Raw genomic sequence first — 15,562 nt, 5'->3', positions numbered from 1 at the left:
TGTCATCGATCCCACGTGGCGGCGGGGGCCTTTCTTCTGCACGGCGGCAGGCCCCCCTACTTCTGTCTTTGCGGGCCGGCTCCGTCTGTTCGTCGCCGGTCGTGTGTGTGCGCGCGCGCGGCAGCCGCGTGTCCCAACGGTGACTTGGCGTCATTATGTGCCCGACCTGTTGGATTCGTATCGGTCGCCTGCTCCACTGCACGCTGACGCTGCTCACTCTCGGAGTATCGCCACTGGTGGGCCTGCAGCCGCTCGAGACACCGCGCAAAGGTCGGTGTCCGCAGGACTCTTCACGCGGCTATACACTTTCGCGCGATGCAAGTTGACGTCTTATTTGCGCTTCGTGCCCCGCGTTGTTTATGTAAGCACGACAGGTCACGTGGGCCGCACTCCTGCCCATGTGCTCTACTTTGTAGCTGACGCCGCAGTTTATCGCTATTTTCGCCGAAGGCGGGAAACCTGTAAACACGGAGGAGCAGCGCGCTCGCTTACCTTTCGCGTTTACTGTTTGCCGCCTTCGCGCTTGACGTGCATGCGGGCGCGTCGCGTCTAACTTCTCCTTTCTTTTAGGGACGAAACGATGAGCCCATCTTCGCTGCTTCCTTCTCACTACGTTGTCCAGAGTCTCTTCTAAGCGCGTTGTGAGCAAGCAGCAAGGAAGAGCACGTATTTCAGTGACGAAAGCTTCTGTGCTAAATCAAAGAAGGAAAAGAAAACTGATGCGCGAGAAGGGAACAACAAGGAAGACTGAAAGAGTGGAAGTTCGCAGCCGCATGAAGGCCGAGGATGTTGCCTGCACATGCTTGAATTAAATTCGAGGACGGCATGCAGGAACTATTCCAAATCTGTGATTGTCAATAAGTTCAGCAGGTTCAGAGTGCACGCTTACTCCTACAATTGCCCGACTTAATGCTTGGCTTTACTTGAAAAAACGAAGCCCCACAAAGGCTTCATCTGCTCAGCCTTCATGAGATGTGAAGTAAGGTTTAGTCTTTTGAGAAACCCAATACCTTTTGTGGAAATACAAAAGGCGAGGAAAAAATTTAATAAACAAAAACTTCAGGTGGGCAGGAACTCAGTTTTTTACGTAAATACTCGGAAGGCATCATCGAATACATTAATAAATGTTTTAGTTTTATTTTTCTAAATGTCTCGTTATGCCAAGTAAATGGCAAAGAGAAAGAAAAGTGAAATGTAGAGAAGCATATAATAAACTGTAATGTTAGTTCACGTCATGTGCATGGTGTAAGAAATGTTTATTATGATACTATGAACCTGAATATTTCGTTAACACTTTTCAAGCATGGTAGATCAATATCGTGCACAACGGTCTACAATGTATGCTTTTATATTTTCGCAAGAGCACCCTTCTGAGTTTTAAGGTCTTTATACAAGGCATATATTTCGTGTTTATGTGTAGGTGAGAAATACACGTAGTTCACTTTAGGCAGCTAAGCATAACCCACTACCTCTGTACCAATACAATGTTGTCGGTTATGCTCAGTTTCAATATTGAACCCCGTCGTGTTAAACGGAAGGTCGAGTTACCCAATCTGTGCATGAGATGGTTGACTGTGCATGAGACAGCCACGCTCAATGGGTTAATAAATGGCATGCAGTGACTAAGCCAAGTGCAACTCTAGCACAAACAGGAAACTGACATAGGGAGCCTCAGCCTCTTTCCGTGATCCGGAGAAAAAGGCTGGCAGAAGGCTCAGTCCTGCGGTGAAGAACTGCAGGCACGGCGATACTGTGCCCCCATGGCTAGACCTCGTTTTGATTATCAGGGCGGTTTGCCCTGCGCTACGGCATGGGCTCATCAGAACTGGCCGGCGCATCTGGAAACTGTCCGCAGCAATGAGCACAAGTAGTGGGACGATTGCCAGTGCTCAAGCCGGGACGTGCTTGACAGACTGTTCCCACTTTCAGGAATGGGATCAGGTACTTGTATTGTAGCCTGTAGTCAAGGGCCATGCCACGCAGCCTTCAGCAAGAAAGCGCTATGCTTATGGAGCAAAACCTCTGCACAGAGACGGGTATTATTTATGGTCAGGCTAATAAAATATCAGCAGACCGTACCTATATGCATTTGGCCGCGCAATGGGTGGACGCATGAAGGGAGAAGGTTAAGCAGGCCAACAGAGAACCGCTGATGTGGCGCTTTGAGAAAGAGCACATACTGTCCATCCGTGAGGACAGCGAAGATTATTTGATTTCGGGAGCAGGAGCAGCACGACTTGATCTATACAGTCTTGTGAAGTCAGCTTTCTAGTATCGTCAAAGAGAAAGATGTAGTCAGTAAAGTCTGGCAGAATATCCTTTCGGAACCTTATTAGAGCATTTTGTACTACGATGTTGACCATAAGCTGACAAAATCAAGGTTTCATCTTCTCTTCTTGATTTCGGAGCTCCAACAGCGAATACGGTGACATCTATATGGCATGTCAATTTCAAATGAAGTTTATAGGTTTCGATCTTCATTATATCTTCAGAAAAACGGCACAAACATGTTAAATGAGCGTTTGTTTGTTTTCGACTGCTTTTCTGTTTATTTTGAAACGATGAACTAGCGTCGTACAGACACTGTCACTCTCTGTGGCGTCATAGGAAGCTGCTTCGTGTCATTCAATGTAAGATCGTCAACCATACTTTGTATTTGCTTAAGTTTTGGCCTGCTTAACACCTGCTAATAGTAACGATGGCTTAAGTGGATACTCAAGCGCGGGATTAACAATCTCCCGAAACAAGTTTTTTTTTTCTTTTGGGTTACTTTTAGGAAGCGACTGCTCGACTACAAAGAAGTCTATTAAAGGATACTTTTTATGGTTTCTGGTTTTTCTGTATGCACCTTTATTAACGAAAGGCCCGTGGCCTCACGACCTCTTTCATGGAAGGCCAGACGCGTGTTCGGCTCGGCTAAGTGACTTCAATTTTGACGTCATAAGTCATCATAAAGGGCGAAAACCACAAAACATGTTTAGGCTACCTGTGGCTTTTTAGCAGACCGCTTCAGCAGAGCGTTACCATTTACTGTTACCGGTACCATAGTGGCTAACTTCAGCTTTTGCGCGCACCAGCTAACCTGCTTAGCGGCTCTCACGTCGTGTGAGCGTAGCGCAGTTCAGCTGGTGCACGTGAAAACTAACAATCAAGTTCTGCAAAGTGTGCCAGCCTCATTGGAGCAAACATTTGAACAGCCTTGTTTGTTTCTTTTTGTCAGTAAACATTTGAGGTCTCCCAGAACTAACTGGCGAATCACGTAAACATAAGTTCACGTAATTATAGGGCACTAAATAATGGCATGACACTATAGCTTATGAGGTTCACTCCAAAAGCACACCTGAAAGTTATGTAATAATTGAGACAATATGAATAAGCAGTTGTCTTAGTTTTGGAGAAAAATCATTTTCTACTCATACACTTTTAAACAGGAACAAAAATGAAAAGATTATTTCAGTTATACAAACTTGCAAAGATACGCCCGCAGCCACTTCGTTGGCGGCTACACGTATCTCACAATGTGTGCGGAAAAATCTGCAGTTTTGCCCTAAATGCGAAGCAGTGACACTGAAGACTAGCACAGTATTATGCGAAGTACAATTAGCAATCGTACTGCGGCTTGCGTTAGTTGGTACATTGTTATAACAGACGCAATGGCACGAAAAAGACAAGGAGCTGAAGACACACAAAATGTATGCTTCAAGAACGCTTGTGCTGCACATTTAGTGTGTCTGCATGTCCTCGTTTCTTTCGTGCGATTGCTTCTATTGTATCTCCGAATACCAGCGTCTCGCACAGTATATCAAGCAGGTTATGCAGTACAAGCTGTGCAATGCTCTCTGTCTGAAGCCGGGCTGTGAATGCAGGTAGCCCGTCAGATAAACCGGCACTGTTGCTCGGGATCGTCCGGAGCTTGACACAAATAATAGTTGGATGGCCTACTTTTGGGTCAGTCTAACCTCGCATGCAGAAATGTGTAACTGATCAAATGGACCACATTCTTTTTACTCAGTTATTTCACGGGCAGATGAACCAGCAGGTGATTGCATCTTTGTTTGGTTTGTCTGGCTAGCTTAAGGAGAGCCCGAAAAATCGAAAGAAACGCCGATCCACCGAGAGCTGCCAGAATCCTGCCCCCGAATATTACTACCTAAGCACACAGGATAGGTGAGCGAAGCAATCCCTCTATGTTGGCTTTTAATGCTAACCGCTACCTTGCTTCTTCGAGGCACATAGCGGTAGGTAGGTAGGTTCCCCTCTCGCCTTGTTTGATAAAATGAAAACTTGAGTGCCCGACGGTGGTATTGAACCTCTGACGCGGAGCACAAGCCGCCCGATGCTCTAAACATTGGGCTATGACCACATTCGTGTTTCTTCCGTGCCAATGCCAGCTAGCTCTTTGAGAAGACGGGCGTGAGTGTCGCGTAACACAGCATTGGTCTAGAGCGGGTGTGAGCGTGCCAGTTTCCATTCGGCCACAGACTAGCCCTCTCTTTCCCTTGTGTCACGAGCGGGAGCGGGCCAGTTTCTCCCGTTCTTGCATTGTGCCAGCAAGCGCTTTGATGCTGTGTTTGACGGCACTGCCATTGGGATCGGTCCAGGTCGTAACGGAACAAGCTGTAATGTTTCTTCCTGAAGTAAAAAAGAAAGCAAAAGGAAAACTGTCGTAACGCCGCCGACATCGCAATATTATCGTCGTCTTGCTTCTGTCGTCACACACAGGCTCGCGTCAAACCCGACTGCTCGCTTTACACCAAACCCGTCATTTCATCTCTTCGAAGAACCCTAAACGATGCTGGATAACCAGTTAGTCGCAAAGTGCTTCGGATAACATCGATTCCCCAGAGTGCGGAGGATCTGTGCATTTATTTTTGCATTATTTGAAGATAACGGCTTCCTTGGCGAGTTACCGCCACTTTTTTCTATGGGGTATGCCTGTTCAAAACCCTAGCCTGCTTCGTGGGCCGAACCCGAAGGTTGTGGAACCTTAAGTCCGATGCTCTTCCTACTCCCTTCACGCGAGGGGTGACGCGATATAGCGCATGCGCAGTTGCTCGGGCATTAGCACGTGGAGGAGCGCTAATTCGCGCTAGTCTTTGTATTGTCATGTCGCGACCTAAGAAATTACTCAACGAAGCAGATGTTGACGAGCAGAAGAAAAAAAACTGAGGAGCCATTACACTCTGTGAAGCTGTTAGACCAGTGAAAATGCTATGGTGTTATAAATTATCTTGATATAGAGTTTTGTTGGTATGTGACTATACATATAATTATAGCAGAAGGATCGACATTTCGGCGAGTTGGTACACATATAACATACACATACACATATAATTATGTGTATGTCTCTCATGCAAAATACAATGAAATATCAGGCGACAACTACGTCACGCACTACGTCATACATGCACAGAGCTACCGCCGAAGGGATTTTACGACACCGCTCTAAAGATACAGGTGTTGTCGACGCGGCTGCGACGGATCGCCGTTTGGACGCAGGTGGCCGTTAAACCAAGCCTCCACGTGAGCGGCGATACCCGTTGAATGAGGCGCACTCCAAAGGAGTGCACGAAACAAAACACGTTTGTTTGTAATTTGAGATTGAGCATACTTCCTAGTTAATTAGCTGAATGGAACTTGGAAGGACTACAGTTTTATTCTAGCTCGGACAAAGATAGGGCTGCCCGTTTCCCTCCCGTAGAAGCCCATGTACTGACAGCAGACTGGAATTCCACAAGATTTACAACTTCACTGTGAACTACGTAATTGCTAAAAGTAGATGAAACTCGGTGTAACGTTAGAGTCATCGTAGCGACTAATTGCATGTAATTTGTTTCGGGATAGTTTCGATAAAACGAGAGTTACAGCCGTTCCTGTAACCATACTTCCTGCATGGACGGCCATGTATTGACAGCAGACGGGAATTCTGTACCGTTTACAGCTTCACTGTGAACTAACTAATTATGACAAGTAAATGCCACTCAGCGTAATGATAGACTCCTCTTAACGGCCAATTAGAGTATGACTTTTTCCAAGATACCTACATTAGATTTAGAGCTACAGAACATTCGCGAGAAAGTTGGTTTTGCCGCAAGGCGTGTTCCGTTCGCCGCTATGATTTTTCTGGAGGGTAGCCACAGACAGCTTCGCTGTAAAAAGTGCGCAGGCTGCCAGACATCGGCCACGCATATACTAAAAAAATGGGAAGGCGATTCAATCTGTATCTTGACGTCGATTAAACGTTGTCGCGCCAGCGCGTCTCTGACCATAAATTATACGGTTCATACAGCCCATTATCACCCCCAACAAAGCAAGGAAGGCATTATCTTTCATTGACTTCAACTAGAGGTTGAACCGCCTTCCAGCTGTTTTTATTTGTATGATTTCCATTTAAATATTGGTGTTCACAGGTTAAGCATATAACTATTTGTGTTCAAGGCTTGCGTAAGTGCTTTGTCTTTGTTTCCCTGTAATAATGCAAGAGAAGAAAAATATGATCTGGTAGGGAAATTTTTAGGGCATTACCTTTCGGTGGGACAAGCTCAAGAATAACTAGAGCGCATGCATCACGCACAATAAATACGACGGCATGACGATGTGTTGATAACTTACGGGCGAGTGTCGTGGCAGTGGTGACGCCATGGGTACATCACAAAAATTTTTAGATCAGCTATCGCCGACCTGGTAATATATAAACAATCACTCTTACAGTTTCAGGATTAAGAAGGTGGAGGAAATACGATTACCTAACGGGACACCTTACCTTGAGCTCAACGCAATTTAACTCCGCAGAAACGAGTCGGCCTGACCACAGAAACATTTTCTAACTTCCACATTCTATAACTGGTTGAAGGGCACAGGTAGAGGAGGCCGGTAATAGTCACGTACGCTGCCGCCACACGAACAGCTTGAGCGTGGTCCCCTTACCCTGTTGCTCCGACTACTTCAATGTACGGCATTATGGCAATGCAGCTTAATTTTCATTATGCTTCCCTTTAACCGACTAAACATCGATAGCTTATCTTCGCAGACCAAAGCGGGCGGCATCTGCTTACTTTTTCTTACTTTTCTTTCGTGGTTAATCGCAGGTAGCAAACAGAAAAGCTTGGAGCATGTTTTCTTCTCCTTCAGGTCGCGTTGCGCGGCGGTGCTTGCTGTACTCTTTCTGTGGTTTCATAAGCAGTACCAAGAAAATAAAAAGACAGCACACAGGCAAAGCGGCAATGGGCACGAGCTAAGCTGACGCATACCTAAAGAAAGTTTCCGACCAATGCGTATTCACTCGTTCATTTCGTGTTCTTTTACTACAGTGTGTCCGTAAATTCATGGTGCACTTTTGACCGGTCACAGGAAAGCAACAAAACAAGACAGAAATATGACACCTTCACCAAATGAAAGAAACTGGTAGTTTGTGAACTCGTCGTATGATGTGCAAGTGTGTGCGCACACAGGCGATGACGCAGCACCACGAACTGCGCAGCAGCGGATTAGCCCACGCCCACGCCAGTCGAGATTTGGACAGTACAGAGGAAAGTTCAGTGTGTTCTGCGGCTTGCTAAATTCGAATCCGTGACCAAAGTGTAAGGTGAATATCGTCGCCTGCGAAACGCTACTCCATCATTTAATCATTTAAAACAGAGAATCACAGACATTATTCGCTCTGTTTCATAAGAAGTCCTAGACGGTGTGTGGCAAGGACTTGAATATCGTTTAGCTGTGTGTAAGACAACAAATGGAGGCCAAATAGAACTGCACTGTACAGGTATGAAACTTGGAGAGTTTTCACTGCATTTGGTGAAGATTTGACATTTCTATCTTGTTTTGTTGATTTCCTGTGACCGGTCAAAAGTGCACCATGACATTGTGGACACACTGTATATTACGGCACTCTTGAATGCCGAGCATGCTACAACAAAATTATTCACGAACCCCATTATGCTAATAAAAAAAGAAACTAAATTGAAGAAGCAAGCAGGGCGATGTAGCAGCTGCCATATTGCATGTTTGATCCGCATCGCTGGGGCAATACTGGCGCCATGGCGTGTTCAGGCGATCGTAACACATCCAACAACAATGGTGCCTCCTCAGCGTTCTTGAAACCTTGCCAATTCTTTTTTGCAGTGGATGCCCTCTAGCCTTCCTTTGCACGCGTGTCCTGATGCAGCGTACTAATAAATATAAATTTTTACATTGAACTTCTCGAGCCCACTCTCTAGAGTGAATTCGTTGCACCAGTTTCTGAACACCATCACTCCTTGGGTAGGAGATGCGCAAGTAATCAACTAATGATACGATGTTAATAGCTTCGGTTTTCCAGAAACAAATGTCGCGCTTATGCGTCAGGTTAAATTTGGCAAGACGTTACTAAAGGTGAAAGACTTGCGCTGCGCAGCTCGAAAGTAATATTCATCCCAATTAGGAGAGAGGATATTACGTTTATCATGATCGCTGGTTCCATGAACATAGTTTGAGACATAGGCGTACCTAACGAGATGGGGGGGGGGGGGGGGGGGGCGCTTGCCCCACACTGTCAAAAGTGGGGGAGGCGAAGTATGTGATCCCCCCCTTCTGAAAGCCGGCACTGGCACTTTTGGCTGCATGCTGGAAAGTCCATTAAAACTACAGCTGCAGCTAAATTTTATTTCTTAGTAGGGTTACCACATAAGTAATACTTTTCTTTAGTACGCATATCCCTGCTTGGACAAGGAAGGTTGTCTTTTGTGCCTTCTCGGGACGCCTTGTGGCGGATGATGCGCGGGATTCGCCATACACGCTCGCGTTGCGGATAACACGTACCCGGCGCTGGGCAGTTGCCGCCCTAACAAACTGTCAGCTTGTGCAACGTGAATCATACCCAGTTTTTTTGGGGACCACTATATCCTTATTCTAAAACACAATCAGCTTGTTACATTTCATCTACAGGTGAGAGGGAGGTACGGATAAAGTATTATAATCAGCCGCGCCAAACGACAGGTGTACCTTACGGCCTGAAATCGTGGGATTATCAAATGTTGGAACTATTTAATCTCTGTCCGTTGCAGCGTTGCAGTCATAGTTTCTTATCACCATCAGACATCTACTTAAACCTCTTACAAGTATAGCTGTCGAAGTTACTTCTTTAATCACGGCTTATCGTAGATATGCTCCTGAAGATGACCTTGGTCGAACTCGCAGAGCCATTTCAATACCAATGGCACACTGACGAATTTTTCCTAAAAACATGTGTCATTTCTGATCGACAATTTCATTTTCAGGCTGTTTCTAAATAAAAGCTACACTATTACTTTTTTTCCGGCAGGAAAAACGCTACATATATTTCGTATTTTGACGAAATGAGGGCCACTTCTTGATGATGTGTACCGAAAATTTGCACTGTGAAGGTCGCCTATGTAAAGCAGTAACTGACTGGTCGCTTTATCCCAATTTTCATGAGTTATACACGGCATTTGCTTGTTGTCCCCCTGTATCCTCCGTTAAATATGTGGAGTACGGTGTTTATATTTATTCGACGTACGAAACAATGTTCCAAGTGACGAGTGATATGTGTTTAGTCTGTGTAGGTTCATTACAGCCTTTGTTGAAGATTACTCATTGAAGCGTTCAAGGGTGTCATGCTGCCGCTAATCTAGATGTTTCTTTGGCTCCTAAAACAACACACGAGATACGGACGTGAAATTCCGTGAAAATAGGACAATTTAAGAGCAAAGCGTTGCGAAACTTCCACTTTCCTGCTTTAAATGCAAGTGTCGCAGATAAACACTAAACCCTCGTTTTTTAGTGTATTTTCGTGTAATACCTTCAGTCACGAATTATGATCGACTGTCGATAAATGTGTGAAATTTACATAATTTTATTCCAAGGTGCTAGAGACTCCATATAGAAAGCATGTCAAGGTGGGAGAATGCTCTGTGGATCTTATAGGTACCCATCATAATTAAATAGTAATTAAATATTCATTAATTGTATTTCTACAATTACGTACGTTTCTTCATTAAATATATTTAATCACCCGCTCGAATTACATGCACAAGGGAAGAAATATTCTTTCGCGATTGCTTCCGAAACGCCCCACTTCAAACGTCTCGTGAAAGAGGGTAATGCCTTCATGAAAGCGGTCGTGTGAAGCGATACATTACACTCAGAAGTGAAATGGGGGTACTTTAAGAAAACAGAATGTTCAATTTACCAAAAGCTTAATGTTTGTTGTCTATTCATTGCAACGACAGCAGAGCAATGGCAAAAATAGGTCGCGTTCACAAACGTGTACGCCGTGACTGAAGGGGATATTACGAGATTCGTAGTTTGTTTCGCCGGTGTCCTCGGTGAGCTAGACAAGACATCTTGTTTATGGCGAAAATTAGGGGCATGGTATGGATAAGGTGTAGGCAATGCTCCAAATCGGTTGGTTAAATTCGCATTTTCCAGTAGACTAGGTGTGCAAGTGGTCTATAGCGTTATTAGTCTGTTTTATGAGCAGTGTAAGATTTAGACGACCGCGCTGGCATAATTACAACTGAGATAAAATTTTGCGAACATAAGGGGAACAATACGCCAAGTTTGTGTGTGGTGGTAAATACGTCTTGATCAAATACAGCGTCAAAAAAATGTAAACAAGTGTTCGAAATTATTACGATACTGCTATTAGCTAGGTTTCTCAATGTCCAAGGAGAACTCAGTGTTTCAGATATATGATACCTTGAAGAAATAGGCAGCATTTCAAGTGCGATGTGTGCGTAGTTTTAACATTTCTGGCTTATTTAGAAGAGCTGCGAATAATTATTGAACCCTGATCTTTTTTTCTCACTTTTTCATGCGTGATATATTAAGTTCGCCTGGTGTCCTCACTGAACTAAAGCAGGCAGCTTCGTCATGTTTGGTGACTGTAAGGACAGGTTAATCGGTGATGTGGAGGTAATGTTTAAAATAGATGGGCAATTTGGGCTTTCGCAATAAATTACGTGTGCAAGCACTCCAGAGTGTTTGAGCGTGTCTATATGGAGCGGGGAAGAATTGAGCCCGCTGCCCTGGCAGAACTAGAAAAGCCGCCAAGACCAAATTTAGCGAAAACTGGTGGTGCACTATGAAAGCTCTCTGTGCGAAGTTCAATACCCTTGGATGAAACACAACCTTTGTAGAAAATCTCTTATGCAAGTGTTAGAGCGTGTGATATTGCCGCTGTCAGCTATGCTTCCCAGTGTCTCGACATAGCTGCAGTTTACAACAGGTTTATATTTTGTGGAAAGTGGAGGGAGGACATGGTAACTGCAATGTGCGGCACATTTTTTACGTTGGTGGTTCGGTTAAAAGCGTTGCAAATACTAATGAGCCGTCGTCTTTTTTCCCTTATTTTCGGTTGTCATAACACGTTCCTTCTTCGTTTCAGTGATTTCCTCGGTGAACTAAACAAGATATTTTGTTTATATTTGGCGAAAATAAAGGGCGATGTATTGGCAATATGTAGATAAGCTTCAAAGATAGAGGAGTAATCATGGCATTTCTAGTATATCACGCATGTAAGCTATCCGGAGCTTTACGAATCTGTTTTGCGAACAAAGAATTTATCCCGTTGCCCTGGAATAACTGTGGACTCAACCGATATCAAACCTAGGGGAAATTGAGTGTGTGTAGGGGGATGGGAGGGAGGTAGGGGGGGGGAACATATTCGCTGGACATCCACTATCGCAGGTCCGGGATGGCGAGTAAATTTTTGTTGCGCGTGTGAATATTGCAATTAATTTATGTTGATTGTACGTCGTTGTGTGTAACCTCGACAGTACTATTACCTAACTAGCGATACATTTATGTTGTAGACTGAAACAGCAAGTACATTTTTTTGTTGAATTATTCAAATTATTTGTAGCAAATGTGCATTTTTTATGTGTGCTGTACTGCCGCTACTGGGCGGGATCCAGGACCACTGTGGAGTACTCATTGCCTTTTGTCCCTGTATCATATTGAGGTTTTATATAGTTGCAAGAGATAAATGTAAATTCAGATTACTTTTTGGGCCCCCATGGTTCACCACGTGTCATTGATCCCTGGTCGGTCCTGGTCGGCTAAATATATATATAACTGACAGAAGCATTTCTAGGCTATTTCACTTAATGTAATAGTAATTCGCAATATATATATATATATATATATATATATATATATATATATATATATATATATATATATATAAATCAGATCGGCTGCGGTTTGCCCCCCCTTTAGAAGTAGCTCGTGCGTCACTGATCTGAGACAGTCTTCACAACAGCGAATCCTGAATTCTAAGCTCGGGGAAGTCAAGTACAACGGAGGTCGCTAGAAAATAATTGCAGTAGACGCTTAAATTACAACCTTGTTTGATTAAAGGGAGAGCACAGAACACGGACACATGGCGTAAGAAGCTATGTAATTAATCTATGAATCAGCTACTAACATATATTTGTTAGCCTTCGAAGGTAATATTGTGCACTTGGTTAATGAAACCTGGATAAGTAGCACTAGTGAAAAATACGCCACGCTGTCATGGAACATTAGTACTGGAAAAGAGAGGCTATTGATTTGGGTAGGCAAGCACTCAACTCGTCTGACTCGGTTTGCAAAACGAGTATAATGGTTGCATGGAGGAAAATGTATGCACCTACTTTCTAGTCATAACTTTCAAGCGACGCGATCGAGCCGGCGCTTCTTTTGTTTTTTTTTAAATAATGGGGTTTTACGTGCCAAAACCACTTTCTCATTATGAGGCACGCCGTAGTGGAGGACTCCGGAAATTTTGACCACCTGGGGTTCTTTAACGTGCACCTAAATCTAAGTACACAATGTTTTCGCATTTCGCCCCCATCGAAATGCGGCCGCCGTGGCCGGGATTCGATCCCGCGACCGGCGCTTCTTCTCAGCAGCCAACCGATCATGAGAGAAACCGGGACTGTGGCCGTTGGTTTAGCGTGCAGCCGTTCCGACTAGACAGAGCGGCGGCAATCGATCATGTTAGCTCATCCGAATGCTCAGTGCCATGCTCACGGTGGTGTCGTGCAGCATAGCTGGTAGAACGTGGTACCCAGAGAGCTGGAAACTGCAGTCGCAAGTAACATTATCTTGTTTGTCGGAGGAGACAGCGATCAGCCGTTGACGGAAAGCATGCAAGGACAATCGCGGCTCCGCACGTAACACGCATCGCCGCGCTCGTGGTGTGCGCGCTTCCACTGAGTTTTGGGTTCCTTGCAAGCTGCTGCAACAAATCGATTTCCCGATTTTGTGCGGTTCTTCTAGCGAATTTCCCATCATTGGCGTCAAATCGGCTAGTACAGGTGCCGTATAGGTGGAAGACAATTTAATAGGTGCTTTCGTGCGGGTTGGACGAAGCATCACGAGGTGCCCGAAGCTTAAGAGGATAGTCCTTACTTGCGCCGCTATTGCCTAAGCAATGATGTGTAGAACTTCTAAAGCCAGATTGCATTAAATTAAACTTAAGTTTTGTGGTTTTACATGCCGAAACCAGCGATATGATTATGACGTACGCCGAAGAGGGAGACTGCATATCAATTTTGACCGCCTGAGTCTCTTTAACGAGCATCTAGGGCCCGGTACACGAGTGTTTTTGCATTCCACCCCCACCGGAATGCGGCTGGAATGGAACCCGCGACCCCAAGCTCGGCGGGTAAATGCCATAGCCACTGAGCTACCGCGACGGGTAGCTATGATTCCTGGTAACTGTATATCCTGAAGCCTGGTTCGCGTGCCTATCAGGCAAGAAATAGAAAATCGGTAACCCATGCTAGACCCCGTGGAGGTTGGCAAATAAAGCTTCGATTTAAATATCGATTAGCATGCCAGAGCCTGGCCTCCTTTAGAGTAACTATTGACCACTGTGAGGAAGGCCAAAACTTATCGGCCTGGCCGATAAGTTTGTCAAAAATGAAAGATTACCTGATGTCGATTGACTTGACATTACACAAAAGTGCAGATGCGCAGTACTGAAAATGCACCATGTCTCACTTCAAAGCGACCTCACTTTGAGGTGTGCATGCAATGTTTTAAGATGGCCGTAATAATAATTTATGTTTACTGATGGATATTGTGGTTCACAATGCTTTACTGACTGCAGGCACCGGAACGTTCGCTCTCGACCTTACTTACACGCGAGCGGCAGCACTCTTACGGTCGCACTGAATCCTAGACGAGTGTTGAGCCGTAAATGGACGCCAACCTTTTCGGGAACTTCGAATATTAGGCGTCCCCAAGACACCTAAGTATCCTACATCAAGCAATATTCCTTGTTTAGAATTGACCCGGTAAAGTGCGGCTGGCATTTTTCTGCATTATGATTGTAACCTATAGTTCCGCTTCTGAGGCGCTAACACCACCGAACTTCCTGGAAGTTGAGCTAGATTTATTTTCAAGAGTATGAGACCAGTGCACCTGCAGTTAGAATTGACAACTTGCCTAATGCACTGCTTGAATGCAGCTGCCACAATGCCGGCCACCGGCAAGGGTCAATCTGACCGCTAACACTGGCAACAGGCTCAGCTTTCAGGCGAACATAAATCTTTAATTCGCAGGCCGCTCACTCTGCTACTTTCACTCTTTTGTTTTTTAACGCGATAGCGTTAAGGGGCCTGCGTCGCAGAGAATCCGGCGTCGAAAACCATTCCGAACCATGCAAATCCAACCACGCATACCGAACTACGCAGGTCTTCCGGGTAGCGCAATGAAGTTGCTGAAATAACTGAATTTTTCAAAGTAAAATACGTCAGAAAAAATGTAAAGTACTACTTACGCACAACGTATAGACATGATAGCGTCTGCTTGTAATTTCAATGTACGAGCAAACATAATTCAATTGCGTGGAAACTGATACACAAACCCCCTGTCCAATGTTTCTACGATATATAGACCGGCCACTGCATCCGAGATCTCGGAGGCCACGGGGCAGCACGCCTGATTCCTTGCAGCACCTTCAGAGGGAGCTCGCCTCCGCAGCATTGCGGCCCACGCACGAGGCCGCGTTTCTACCAGAAAGCTTACCTTCGTCTATAGTATTTGCCGTCAACATTTCCCTGTAAACATTACGGTTACATAAGCTGCATATCCGGGAAGCGTGAGAAGCAGTCAAGGAAGCAGTCAGTCAGCTTAGCCAGCTGCACGCATTTGCGCCATTATGCGATAAAAGCCGCATGCCCAGATACCTACACCATACATAACGCCCTGTCGCGGGCAGTCTCGCTGCAGCCGACCTTGTTCACCCATCGCACGCTTGAGAGCAGCACAATAACATTGCGCACTTGTCCCGTCACGTGGTATTTTTTTCATATTTCGCGGGCTTTCTTTGGAACGCGGAAGGAAGGACGACGTGAGATATATCGTATGGGAAACAATTTATTGAGAGGTTTCTCAAGGTGCTCTACAACTTTGCGTATCACAGTCGGGGCCTGCAGCCAATACTGAAAAAGGTGAATAATTAAACATAACTAATCCGTTAGTTAAGAGGAAAACAAAAATAGCCTGAGTAACTCTAGTCCAGTGCCAACATTATGCATTCGGTTCAACTCGCGTCCGGAGTGCCTTTAGTCGT

The 15,562-nt window shown here is 45.0% G+C and overlaps 1 protein-coding gene across 2 annotated transcripts in view; it reads left to right on the top strand.

The window, feature by feature from the left end:
- Positions 1–15,562, top strand: part of LOC126547166 (neural cell adhesion molecule 2-like) — a 458,110-nt gene continuing 442,548 nt past the window's right edge. For both annotated transcript variants that reach the window (XM_055062734.1, XM_055062733.1), the window contains exon 1: positions 1–270. In XM_055062734.1, the coding sequence (XP_054918709.1) occupies positions 156–270 (115 nt within the window). In that variant the 5' untranslated portion in view covers positions 1–155. The remainder of the gene's footprint in view (positions 271–15,562) is intronic.

The sequence above is a fragment of the Dermacentor andersoni genome, chromosome 1, assembly GCF_023375885.2.
Source record: "Dermacentor andersoni chromosome 1, qqDerAnde1_hic_scaffold, whole genome shotgun sequence".
In the NCBI taxonomy this organism is placed as follows: Eukaryota; Metazoa; Arthropoda; class Arachnida; order Ixodida; family Ixodidae; genus Dermacentor; species Dermacentor andersoni.
The sequence above is the reverse complement of the archived record's forward strand: the minus strand, read 5'-3'. Positions and strand labels throughout refer to the sequence as shown.